The 15,052-nt window shown below is 31.7% G+C and overlaps 1 protein-coding gene across 1 annotated transcript; it reads right to left on the bottom strand.

The window, feature by feature from the left end:
- Positions 1–6,338: 6,338 nt before the first annotated feature.
- LOC133300500 (transcription factor MYB52-like) lies at positions 6,339–8,637 on the bottom strand. Its single transcript, XM_061500064.1, has 3 exons — positions 8,523–8,637; positions 7,405–7,809; positions 6,339–6,580 (listed from the first exon to the last, which is right to left on the bottom strand). The coding sequence occupies exons 1-3, from the start codon at positions 8,635–8,637 to the stop codon at positions 6,402–6,404; spliced, it is 699 nt and encodes a 232-aa protein (XP_061356048.1). The 3' UTR covers positions 6,339–6,401.
- Between the last annotated feature and the right edge of the window lie 6,415 nt (positions 8,638–15,052).

Below are 15,052 nucleotides of genomic sequence, written 5' to 3'. Positions count from 1 at the left end.
CCGAAGATAAAGTTATATCAAGTAACTTGAGAAACGATAAACTCATGTATATGTAGGGGTTTACATATCTACAGCTGCTGTACATGCAACAGTCAAATACTTGCTATATATATACGTGAAAACATTAAATATGGGGAATCATAATCATATAAAAGGGAAAAACATTAAATGTAGGGAATTATAACGATACGCCTGTCAATGTTGTACGTAAAGCGGCTGTAGAAGTGATTTTACTATATATATACGATTTATCCTTTGCCATATCACAGGACCTAACATTATGTCCTGTCACTTAAAAACTATGTCATTTTAGGTTCAAAGTTTCCATTTTATTTATTTATTAACATTCAAAGTTCAAAGTTTCCATTTTTTCAATTTTGTTTGTCCAACTTAATTACTTTATCGAGAATTTAAAGTTACCTATTTTAACACTTTTACTTTTAATGAAATATCAATACATAAATAGATTATAATAAATAAATAAAATGGAAACTTTGAATGTTAATAAGCAAATAAAATGGAAACTTTGAATCAAAACGATGTAATTTTTAAGTGAGAGGACAAAATGTTAGGTCCTGTGACATAATTAACAATATATATATATATATATATATATATATATATATATATATATATATATATATATATATATATATATATATATATATATATATATAGGGGCATGTTCTTTTTACACCAGTGTAAGACTAGCAAGTCTTACACCACATATCAACCGTTGATGGATGAAAATCATCAGTTGTATTTGTAGTGTAATTAATGATTAATTAATATTAATTAATTCGCATGACTTCCTAAAATATAACCGTTAGATGCACAAAAATCAACAGTTAAGATGTGGTGTAAGACGTATTAGTCTTACACCGGTATAAAGTGATCCTGATCAATATATATATATATATATATATATATAGATAGACTCATATGAGAAAGTTATATTTACAAATTTTTTGTTTACAAACTACACTATCCTTATCGATAAGATACTCTTGAATGAAGTCATACCGATAAGATATAATGTAGTTTGTAAAAAAAAAAATTTGTCAAGATAACCCTCCTTATATATGTGTGTGTAAGACAGGATCCTTTGACACCGGTGTCAAATAAAAAAATTTGACACCAAATCTTAATCGTTGATTTTTGTCAATCTAACGATTATAATTTATTGTGATTTAACAAGTGTGACCCAATAAATTATAACAGTTAGATTCATGAAATCAACGGTTAAGATTTGATGTCAAAGGATCATAACTATATATATATATATATATATATATATATATATATATATATATATATATAAGGTAAGATCTTTTGATTCCAATGTAAGATTAAAAAGTCTTCCCATGTCAATTGTTGATTTTTCCCCAATCTAATTGTTATAGGTCACGGCGAGACCAGCCGTTTCTCATAAACGATAGGTGTCAAGTGGAAGTACAATGATGTATGCAGTTGAGGCATCCTAACAAACTGATAGTCTTGAACCTTGTAATTTATTTAAAATTAATAGATATAACTCAATAAATTACCACCATCAGATGGACAAAAATCAACAACTGATATGAGGAGCAAGATTTCTTAATTTTATACTAAAATCAAAAGATCATCCCATTCTATATATAATAAGAGGTGGCAAGATGGGTCCAACCTATTAGGTAGACCCATTTAGCATGCCACAAAGATGAGTTGAGTTGGAATTTCCAACCCGCTTGAACCCACCCAGCTTAAAAGGCGAGTCAAACGGGTTCAACCAGCGGCAAGAGAGGTTGACCCGCTAGGTTGGTTTTTGATTTTAATTTATTTAAAAATTTTAATTAATGATATTTTTCACACTTTTTTTTTATCTTTATTTGATGTCTCTTATATCTATAGGGAGTATAATTTTTAAAGAAATTCATTTTTCTAATATGTCAGCGGGCGGACGTTGGGATAAGTTGAAATTTTCAACCCGCTTCCTAAAATAAACGGGATGAATTGGTTACTATAAGTCAAGATGGAACTGGGAGTGCTACTTGCTTTGCCACCTCATTAAAGAGAGAGAGTAAAAGAGAGAATAATATCTTTATAACTGATTTTGATCCCTATAACTATTTTTTTAATTTTATATTTTGATTAAATGAGAAATATAGTTAAACATTAGTCACAAATTACTATAAATATTAGTACTAGATCTAGAAATCACTGAAAAAAATCTCATTCATGTGTACTATTAGTTTCTTAAAATAAATAAATTAAATACCGATCTTCATGAGATTTTGGATACGGTTTCGGATATTATGTTAGACTTATCATCTTTGACATCGCTCTTTCTTTCCCTCGTCAATCATTCAAATAGAAGGAAAATACTTCTTTTACAATTTAGTCTCATCCACATCTATTCCACCCTTTCCCTCTAATATTCTAAAAATGACGTAAGGGGAATGCAAATCAAATTTCGTTTTGACTTTGCTTTCGGGGACGTTTGGTACAGGAGAAATATATTTTTATCCTGGAATCATATTACTGGAAATATGATTGGGAATTGAGTTTTTCGAGAATGTTACCAAAAAGTTGTTTGGTAGGTTAAAATATTATCAGAAATATTGGCTAAGTTTACTGAGTTTATGTTTGGTTGTTGGTAAAATATTACTGGAGGGGTGAATTTACAAAAATAACCCCAAACCCATTTTCAAGCACACAGTTTACATATTTCAATTTTTTGCACAACTTCGTTCCTTGGGTATGTCTTCCTACTGCCAGTAGCCCCATTAGCAAACACTCGCGTTGCAGCCATTGAAGATTCTTGGTATCATGGGGCTTACTTCTCTACAGAATATCTGAACCACATTTTTATCTTCTTGACCAAAGAAAGAATCCAACTAGTAGCACTCATTACTGCTAAAGATCAAAGAAAATCATACATAACCGCATATCATCGAAACCAAAGAATTCACAAATTTCTTTCACAGAAAATAAAATTTAAAATTAAAAAAAAAAAGTGGAAAAGATCAAGCTTCTCAATCTGTCTGGGAATTCCTTGCAAGGCCAGGTTCAAACTGATTTTGGACAAGCTGAAGCTTATTGGTAATGAATCTGTCTAAGAACCCGATTAATTCATTTTCATCACTGCAGTGCAAACGCTCAAAATCAAAAAATTAAAAACGACTACTTCTTTAAGGGACTCAAAATCTTGGTCGAGGACGGAGATACATAAACTGGGTCATTATTTCTTGTTGAGATTTCGTGAGTAAGGAAGACGATGAACTATGTAAACTGAAATATGCAGGAGGGTTAATTTTGTCAGAAAAAATATGTGACATTTTTCCATCACCCAGGTTTCCAAGAATACCACCTTTTTTGTGGCATTCTTGAATGGTATTTTGAAACACAATTTGTACAGAGATCCAATTCCTAGGGAAATTGAATTTCCGGGATAATTTTTACAAACCTCCTAACAAACGTGGATAAACAGGATTCCTAAATTCATTTTCCCAGGAATTTTAAAAAAGTCCCTCTACCAAACACCCCCTTAATGTATATCATTTCTTTGTACTTTTGTTTAAAGCACATTGTTTTATGGGGTTTGATTTTCTCATGTTGAATGAGAATTCAATTCTCATGTTATAGAGATAAAAAGCATGTGAGACCCATGTGTTGGAAAAAATTATATGTAGGACCCATGTCAGCACGGAAATCGAAGGGTGTGTAGAAAAATTTGAATTCTTATGTTGAATGACAATTATAAAACCCTTGTTTTATGTATCCCAAAAAAAAAGCACATTGTTTTAAAATGAGTTTGTTTTATAAATTATTTAGTAAGGGTATATATTATCTTAAATTTTAGTAACTTAAAAGCATAATATACTTTAAATTAAACCAATTATACAATTAATATTTAAATGAGCTAACAGATTAACTCACTTAATTCATTTACCTTTTGTTCCTCAGATCGAGTCTCCTCTTGAGCTTCAGTTTTATTTTAATATATTGGAAAACCGAATCAAACCCAGCCTATTGGCTCAGTTATTTAATCATTGTTTATAACCATTTTTTTCTTAAAAAATTATATACAAAACTGCTTTTACCAAAATTGTTTGGTTTTATTCAGCTTTGGATTTATTTATTTTTATAAAATTTAGACCAGTTTGATTTTAAGTTAATATATTTCTTTTCTAAGCGAGCTTGAAGCAGCAGTAAGATTATTTTTTGTGATTGGAAGATCACAGGTAGGGATAAAAGTGGGCTGAGTTACACCGAACTCTGTCTTGAAAAGCTCAAGTCTATGTCAAAAAATTTCAGTTTGACCTGACTCGATAGCATAGTTAGGGTTGGCAAAATGGGTCAACCCGGCTCAACCCGACCCAACCCGCGCTCAACCAAAAAAAAACGAGCCGGGTTAGGGTTGACTCGAAAAATAAACGAGCCAGAAAACTCAACCTAACCCGACCCGAGTCGGGTTAGGGTTAGCTCGCGGGTTGGCTAAAAAAAATGAAAAAATAAAATAAAATTTCATTGATGCTATAACTTCTAATTTTTTTTTCTAAATTATTAATTCATTCAATACAAAGACATTATACAGATAAACCATAGAAAATTTTGCATTTGAACTTGGACTTATTGGCAGTTGGCACCACATTCACATTGTCACACATACTATAAAAAAGGTCCTTAATGTACGGTTTTGGACTTATTGGCAGCTGCAGGGTATTTTTGTTTGGGTCTTTGGAATTGGAATTTTAGGTTTTAGCTTTCCACTTTACCTTCATTAATTTTTATACTTCTATATGAAGAAAAAAAATCATAACCCGCGAGCCAACCTGTTTGACCCGTGGGTTGGCTCGATTTTTTTTGAGCTGAAATGAGTCGGGCTGACTCGAGTTACTAACTCATTTTCCCTAACTCAACCCGGCTCATTTTAGCCGGGTTATCGGGTTGGCTCATTTTTGCCAAGCCTAAGCATAGTACGAGTTTAATTGTTAGCCTCGTCCGACCTAGGGATGAATCCAACAAATGCATCATGATGCTTGTAGTAGCTAAAAACTTCTTATCATCTTCTCTCCCCTACAAATACAATTCTAAGGTTACATAAGTTGGCAAACAATTTGTAAATGTAGAACACAAAAAAAACAAGATTAAAGAATAGAAAAAAATAAAAGTAAAAACAAAAAATCTTTTTATACCTTTTGTTTTTTCTTCAAACCACACTTATTACGTAGTCAATCTCCACCACATATTAAGCTTGGAAGATATCTTCAGGCAAGCTAGAACGTAAGCATCAATAATTCTTCCTCTAGCACTAAATGTTGATTTTGATGCTACTGTAGAGATTGGTACAGATTTTATGCCACTCCCAAAGGTAGTATTGGTGGGGATAGAACCTAGGTCCTTTCGCTACCTACTTAGCTCACATGTACCAATCAAACTATCACCATTTGGTACTACTATGAATAATATTATTTAATTTAATATAAATATAATATGATATAGGCCGGCCTGTAGGTTTATAGGTCTGACATGTAAAAAAAAGCTTATAGTCTGCTTTCTAAATAGGCTTTCTTAAAAGTCCGAGCCTGTTCTATTTCAGTATATAAAATAAGCCAGATTTGACTTGATATAGGCTAGGCCATAGGCCGGCCCAGCTCACTTATACCCCTAATCATAGGCTTGAATATGGAAATTAACCTATTTAATTTGGATAAAATTTATGTAAATATATACCAGAACAAGATTCTCTCCATCTCCTCTATAGTCCTTCAAATTCTAATCCAAGTGAATAGCAGAACCATGGAATCTTTAAAGATGCAAACATGTATCTATATTTTGGTGAGTATGACTCATTCTTCACATTCAGATAACAATTTTTATTGGCGGAACATAGAGAAAATCAAAGGAGTGAAGGGAGTGCTTAAGGTTTTTAAGCCTATTTATATTCTCCTTGTAAAAGAGTGCTTTATAACACTGCGGTGATTGCGGAACACAAAGAAAATCAATAGGGTGAGGAAAATGTTTAGAGTTTCTAAACCTATTTATATTTGCCTTGTAAACAAAGTGCTTTGTAGCAAGTGTGGTGAGAATAATATAATTTATATTGCTGGAAGTAGTCCATATTTGATGAACCAAGATAAATGTGTGTCTTCATTCTTTCTTCCCTTCCCACTTTTCTAATTTGCGATTTGTGTGATTGCTCAGTCCGAACATATTTACGTTTCTATTTTTCTCCTGTTTAAATCTTGCAATATTTTGATACATAGAGCTTCTTATAAGGAGGTTTTTTCTACATGTTTAAATATACATTACTGTTTGTGAAATGCAGTAATTACATAACGGATACCTAGGTCGAAATTTTGTTCTAGTCAGGCTTAATTCATACAACTGGGTAATTAAGTGGTACTTTTGCAATTATGTTAGCAGCTTCCAGTAGACAAAAAATCAATGAATGGAACGCTGTTATCCTTGTTCTTCTGTCCCACTGCATCTTGATTTACTTCCTCATCATCTCTTCTGGCATTGTCTGTCACTTCACTTTTATTGGAATCAGTATTCACTTGAAGAAAATCATAGAACTCAACTGATTGACTTCTATCTGCAATATCAATTAAAACACAATAAGATTTTCATTATCAACTCATCCCCACCGGGAAAATTAAGAAAATGTGTATAGTACTTTTGGCCAATGATCGGTGCATGGTACAAAACAAGCAAAAGGGCAAAGACAAACTAAGTGCACAAAGGCTTCCCAAGGGAAGTGTTGGAAATTGGCAATCAATAACATAATCTTAAGTAAGCTAGAAAAGAGAGAAATACATACTTATCTTAGTTCACTCTAATGTAAACCTATGTCTAGTAATATGTTTTTCATTATATATAATTTTCTCACAACACATTACAATTATCTTGTTACAAGAGAATATATATATACTTAATTAGTAACCCTAAGCTGCAACAGTTTATGGGCACAACCCCAAATCATCATGAGAACCCAGGGGCGTTGTGGGAACAAGTGTAAATCAAATGCGAATTTTAGGCCATACCCAATAAATATAGGGATGGTGATTAATTTTATGCACCCTTACCCTTACATTTTACAAAGAGACTAGCTATTTGATTTCCTAAACTTGATTATATATTCGAGACATAAAGGAATAGCTTTACACCGGTTGAAGTGACAAAGAGTTTGTTTTTCTTAACCATAGATCTAAAGTTCGAATCCTAATAAATGAAGAAAATAGTGTTGACAAAGCCATCTTCAATATGAGTTCAATAATTCATCAATTAAACCGGTTAGGATACGAATAAAAATGGAGCAACTTTACCGATTGCTTCAAGACTCGCGCTCATGGTACACAACAATTGTGTATAAATTAATTATTAAAACTATAGGAAGCATATATATGAAAATGGATGTACCTTGAAGCCTTGTGGAACAAGAGCTTGGATCTTGAAAGTGAAACTTTTTAGGAAATTGAAAAGGGTTATATGGAACACAAGGATAGCTATACTTTTCATAATACTTGTCAACAAAAGAAGGAAGGTTTGTTGTGTCAAAGTTTGAGTGATGATCCTGCAGGTTTAAAGGAGGCCGTTTTGCATTATAAGTTTTAGACCTTTCACGGCGATTCCTTGCCATCATCACATGCCAATGATTCTTGACGGCGTTATCAGTCCGTCCAGGGAAGTGTCTTGCAATCACAGACCATCTATTACCATGAATCTTATGAGAAGCTATGAGACGCTCTTCTTCTTCCTCTGTGAAAGGACTTCTATTTATTCTTGGGTCCAATTGATTGAACCATCTCAACCTGCAGCTTTTTCCTGACAAAATTCACAACAACATTAGCTTAATGTTATAATTCAACTTCACAAATTATCTTATAAAATTATTATAGTGTTGTCTCACTTGATCTGCTTCTTAGAAATTAGATTTTATATTTATATGAGGTAATGTTGTTCTGAAAATAAGTAAGAGATAGTTTTATCTTCTGTACACGTATACAAGTAGGTAGATTCTATTTTTTCTCTTTTTCTCTCTTCTCCTCATAAGACATCACCGACTTACATGTGTGTATAGGAGAAACATTAACTCCTTTTATATATTATCATGAATAACACTTTTACCACAAATTAATTAAGGTCAATGACAGATGAACTCAAACGGAAAAATATAAAAAAAATTGAGGAAATATTTATGTTTTATGATCTTTTAATCAAACCCTAGAGAAGCTAACTAATTAGTAAAATCTTCAATCTACATCACTAGCTACCTAACTTTTCACATAATTCGTTGCGATTTTCCTTATACCACCTAACTGTGTGTGTAGTTTCAAAATTATTACATAATTATTAAAGAAGATTAATTACTATCACCCAAGAGTTAAATGGATTGGCTTTTGCTAACTTTTTTATATTCGTTGGTTACTATAATATTTTCTAGTCAAATTGTTATATATTTTGAGTTGAATGGATAAAAATAGTTGGAAGAAGAAGATGAGAATATATATGATGATTGATATGATCATTAATTTTACCTGATCTTCCTCGGAGCTTCTCAGCTATGGCGTTCCAATTATGAGGTCCAAAGCGTTCCACCAACTCCCGAAGTTTCTCATCTTCAGCTGGCCTCCAATGGCCTCTACTACACATATTATGGATCTCTTCCTAAAAACTAAAAACAAGCACAAGAGAAAACACACAACAAAGAAAGAAGAGAAAACCCTAATTCAAGAATAGGGTTAATTAATAATTTCCCTACCCTTTGTTCTCTCCCTCTAGCTTGATCAATATATATCTTCCTTTCCCTTAATATGCTATATATAAACTATATATGAACTCCAAGCTATGATGGGTAAAGAATTATATTAGAGCAAAGAGTTAAGAGGAGGCAAAGGAAACAAACTAACAATGAAGACAAGGGAGTGGAAAGAGACACAAGAATAGAATATATGGTAGGGGAAGATGAGAAAGTGTTTTCCGTTAGAGAGTGGGAGGGATTAGAAAGACCTTGCACCTGCGATCGATGCAAACGTTTTGGCTAACAAACCCTCTAATAAGTAACACACATACAAATAGTAGATATAATACAACTTTATTATATATTTATATATATAAATACTTGTGATGTGTGGGAAAGAAAAAGAGGTTGCTTAGAGGAACGAGTTTGGTTCTGCTTTCAACGTCTTTCCAAGTTTCTAACCTACAACGTCTACTTATAACCCACCAAGCGTGCTCATTTTCCATATCTTATGTATTTACTAATGAAATTTCATTGAAACTATATATGGTTTTTTTTTTTTTTTTTTGCCAAATGGTGAGAATGTCTTGTATGTGACATCAACTAACCATAAAACGTAAAACACTTTGCTAGCGTTTTTGTATATGAACAAGCAGCCAATTGACATCAATTGCTTTTAGAAAAATTAAATAAATAAGTAGTGCATGCACATGTTCAATTGCTTAAACAGAAAAAATCAACTTGCATGACACATAATATTTACTAAATTAAGAAGAGTCGTTTTGGCATATATATATGTTTGTGTTACATGCAAATTATCAAATTGAAGGAACTACTTTAAAAAATGAATCGTTGAGGGTAGAGTTTGGTATTCTTGTTAGACTATATATTTGGAAGTTGTACATAGAGGGATAGATATGTTTTAGGTTTTGATTGGATTAGTTTTCAGGCGTAACTAACAACATTAATTAGCTTACAATCCTTACAACTGCACGTGGACTGCAAACTATTCTATCCTCCAACTTTTAAAAACTATTTCCTTTTGAGTCAAACATCGTGTCTACCACTTGTTTGTCTCCCAATTCCCTAATGACAAAAGCAAAAGAAAATACAACAAGTGCTTCTATTATATAAATGATTACCTTCTAGATGGGTCCCTTTTGCTGATTAAAAAAACCTACGCAGATTTTTACTTTTTTTATCTTTATGTTTTTAAACAAATTTAAAAAAGAGAGAGTGTGTATAAATTAATAAAATTATAAAGTGTAATTGCATGATAATATCAAGTGTTATTTTAGAAAATTATATTGCGTATTCTATCCATTTTCTTAGATAAATGTATAAAAGTAGTGAAATATCAACAAATATATGAACAAAAATGCACACTGACGTAAGGACAAAACATGTTTATATCTGGGGGTTATATATATATATATATATATATATATATATATAGAGGCATGATCTTTTGACATCGGTATCAAATTTGAAGTTTGACACCTTATCTGAGAGCCGTTAGATCAAAAAAGATCAACGACTTTGATTTGCAAGCATGTGACACCATTGATCTTTTTTGATCTAACGACTCTTAGATGAGGTGTCAAACTTTAAATTTGACACCGGTGTCAAAGGATCCTGCCTCATATATATATATATATATATATATATATATATATATATATATATATATATATATATATATATATGGGAAGATGTTTAGGAGAAAGGGGGTATAATTAAATTTCGAGGTTAAAACATATGTAACAACTTTTGGCCATAGATTTTAGTTGTATTTATAGATGGCGGTTTAAAAAAACAAATATTAATGAAGCATAAATTTAATGTCATTTCCACAATAAATTCGTCCAGTGAAATTAAAATCAATCTCATAACAAATTTTTAATTTATATGGTGGAAAGAGAATATTCTCTGAAAAAGTAACGTTTTTAACCTTGTAATTACATAAAACATTAAACAAGATGAAATTTTTTTGTGTTATAATAAATGCCGAGTGTATGTGTACGTATAGGTAAAAAACTAAGCGCATGCACTTTAGTCAAATTGTCAATGGATACACGTGTGGTTTTATATGGTTGTATTTTTTATTTTATTTTTGGTGTGCAGTGATTGTATTATTTTATATTATTGGGTATCTTATCGACCTCAAGAAGCAGTGGCCGAAAAGAGGAAAAGACACAAGTGATATATATAGAAAAAAAAAACTTGTTAACTACATCGGTGCACAAATAATAAAGTAATAAGAATGAGTATTATTTCCCTTAGAATTAGATTACAAACAATAATTCATTATTTCACAGTTGGACAACTCGAATAAGAGATATGAACTAAATTAAAATAAAGCAAGAATGCAATAATAAGGATTTGAACAATCAATAAAGCACAACCAGGAATAAAATTCCCCCCAATCTCCTATTTATGTTTTTAATTGACAGAAAAATATTTCTGCAGTTAATGCAGATAAGTTATCTGCATTTACTTCCAAAACGACGTCATTTTGGGATTGAAAGATTAGAAAATTATAATTATAAAGATTTAAAATTCTGAAATAAATTAAAATTACAAAAACACCATGATTTTCGTCTCAAAACGACGTCGTATTGGGCTTACTGCAGATAACTTATCTGCAGTAACTGCAGAAAAAGCGAACCCTTTAATTAAAAACCTTAATTAGACGCCATTTAAATATTACAATCGATTCCCCCAAATTAACTAAGCCTTAATTCTTTAATATCCTAACCCTTTACTCTCATTAAAGAATTATATTTCCACGATGCTCTTGAGAGAAATTAAGCATTAAAATCAAGAATCATAAAGATTGCATAATGCGTATATCACAAAATAATGATGAATTTCCAATCCTGATTCATATATTTACATTCCTATTGTCATATACATGAATCCTAAATCAATCTATAAGATAAAGAACTCATATAAGGCATGAAAAATAGACAATTCATTCAATATAAAAATGAAAGATTGCATAAAGATTAATTCAGAAACACAAAGATTCAATTGGATTCCATCTATCCGTGATTATAATAAAACTAGCCATACATGGTAAAAACAAGAACACTAGAAATAGTAAAGGCTTCTCTAAACTTCATTGATATAAATGCGCGATGAATCTTCACGAATTCTAGCTTAATCCTTTCTCTGACTAGTCTCTCGCTCTCAAAAGCATGAAAATCTGAGCAAACGTGCTTCCCGATGTCAAAGATTTCTAGAACTTTCAATATCCTCTTAAGAATAGCTTTTATAGCGAATGAATCCTTGTTTTGGACCCTAAATACATCTTGGGTCGCAACTGGGTGCTATAGTGCACTAAAATGAGAAATTTGACTAATTGGAGCGCGCTACAGAACCATGAAATATGTTGAAGGCACTAAAACGCCCTTGGCTAGAGCAAGTGTGTTATTTCCATATTTTGGGCATTACTTGAACTAGACTCTTTCGATTGATGTGATTTTGGTCTCATTGGAAAGAAAAGAGAAAGATCTATAACTTCTATGAAAAACACAAAATTTAAATCCATCATCTTTAATACAATAATTTTCCCGAAATACACGACTTAAATGACACCTGTTCGACGACGAAACAACACATTCGTTCGGCGATGAAAAGACACATTTTCCAAATCAACTTCTGACTCATAAACATAATTAATTCAAAATTAATTTGAACAGAAACCACATCGCCACATGAAGCATAATAAAGTTTAATTTCCTTTATTTCTAAGCTCAGTGGTAATTTCCCTAGGGGTGGAAATCATTTACTTTTCAATTTTCCTAATTAATGTTCCTTTTGACCCATATCCAAATGATACTTAATTTTTTTTAATTTGGACTACACTTTTATGCAAGGTGCTATCCATGTGATATTAGGATGGTCTATAAGCAGAAATTGTAAATGAAATATTAAAATTTAAACCTTAGAGCAGGTACTCGTTGGAAGGAGTACCTAGTAAGTAATTAGTCCCAACTACATATGTTCACGAGATTAATCTCACAGTAATGTCATGTCAGTGAAAAAAAATTAGAGAGTAACACTGTTATCGCACTTGCAACTTTTTTATATGAATTTTTGAAGTCAAATTACCCTATTTGTCCATTTACTATATAATAACTAATGAAGTACAATGTAGCTAACTAAATATATACATTAAGATAGGCCTTAGTGAAATAGTGTACAAATCGTATAACGTAATATATATCTTGATTAGCTAATTACTAATTAGCATGTTGTTGAGGTAGCTAGTTGGGGAAACGTGTAACACCTCCCTTTAGAACCGATTTATTATCATGACATATGTTATTAAATGCAATTACATTCACAATAATTGATTAAAATAACAGATAAATTTTTTATTTTTTGTTTTCTGATAAACATTGATTTCTGTGTTCATTAAACTCAAATACAATAATCATAACACATACATCATTTGTAAGCGTATTATACTAGCCTACAATCCCTTAAATGGTAATACCATGAACCTAAAGGGTGTAGAATTCATTCACTGTAAATTAATGCTTGAAATATCATGCATCTCAATTTTTTTTTTTGCACTGCTCGCTAGACTATCATTGCATTTTCTAAAACTGGGGATGCTAATCTACAACATACATTTTAATATCTTACTATTTTAAACTAGACATCTTGAGCTTTCCAATGGCACATCATAAGCCTCAATTGGATCTGTATAAGTCAATATATGTTTGTCGCAAGCTAACTGCTTTAAATCAGACTTCTGAAAATAGGGGTAGTGACTTCATATGTAAATTGGGGTTAATCTACTCAACCAATGGCTTGAAGATTTCGTAAGTTTTTAGCTCATGTGTTAGATTCACATAGGTTCAAACCTTACTTAATTTGGAGATCTCTAGATCAAGATATGGGCATTATGCTGTACTATGTGTAATCTATCTAAATTTACCTCCCTTGAGGGAATCGATTCCTTCATGGTGGAAATCGATTTCCAACTCCTAAAAATCTTAGACAGTAACTGAATCATGTCCCATGTTACTTAGGAATCGATTCCTAACCTATGGGAATCAATTCCCTGCTGGGCAAACTAAAAAATGACAGCATTTACTTAATTATGTTGAGACACTTCCAAAACTCTCTTGAGACCTGATAAACCAATTTCTTACATTATTCATAATGGTTCTTTATCAATCTTAATGTCTCAATCTCATTTCATCATGCTCATCATCATGAATCATACAAACTTAATCATTATATGTCTTAACATTACTTGGCCATTTCTTAGGTTTAAACTTGCACATGACATAACTTGTATACCAAACAAACTAACTAATATTTCCAATGCATTCATACACTAAGCTTCCTCCATCACTTAGCCATGTCTTGACATATCTTCATATATTACATATCTTATAATCCAAGTATCGTATCAAAAATACATATATCCATAATCATGTATAACTTGTAATTCGAGAAATGACTTAAACATTACATATATATTCATTACCCATGATAATAATCTCAAATACATATTCATCATAATGATTGAGATTTCAAATGCCTAGTATAAAGTTTTTGAACAAATGTACATAAGACTTATACAAAAGCGTGTAACTGAACTGTAAAATGATATAATGCATATATCTTGAAATGTCTACATAATCTGATTATATTTATAACAAATAGTAATAAGTCTCTATATGGTGTACACCATGCTCAAACTGGATCCATGCAAAGTAATGCTCCTACTCCATCTGTGGAGGTACCTGACATATATCCCCATAACGCAGGGTAAGATAAAATCTCAGTAAACTAAATGTCCTTGGAGGGTCACTCCACCCCTATAGTTCACTTACAGTGCACAAGCAGTAAATGCATACATACATACATAACATCATACATGGTATTCTGACATAACTGTGCTGATGGAACCTCCAAGAGATTTCCTGAAGGCCGAGTCTCTTAGGTATCTGCACCCCAATGGATTTCCTGAAGGGTGAATCCAAGGAAAGTTTCTACAAACTTGATACTTCCATGAGATTTCCCGTAGGCTACGTCTCATATGCTTAAGCCCCAAGGAAAGTAATCGTACATGAAATTCTAATGGCCATAGAACATACTGATAAACATACATGTCATTCAACTGATTCACTGAAATGCATTATGTCATGCTCTAATTCTATATGCATAACTATATCAATGTAACCACTACTCCAATGGAGTATAGTGGAACACAAAGGGAATTAACCACATTGTCAGAAGTTTACTAGATGCAGACTTCGTGAAACTATTTTTTGACTGATCATTTACACTAAAACTGACTTG

The sequence above is a fragment of the Gastrolobium bilobum genome, unplaced genomic scaffold (assembly GCF_033153095.1).
Source record: "Gastrolobium bilobum isolate Gb01-03AN ecotype WA unplaced genomic scaffold, APGP_CSIRO_Gbil_v1 utg9870, whole genome shotgun sequence".
Taxonomy (NCBI): Eukaryota; Viridiplantae; Streptophyta; class Magnoliopsida; order Fabales; family Fabaceae; genus Gastrolobium; species Gastrolobium bilobum.
This window is presented reverse-complemented; position numbering and strand designations above follow the sequence as displayed.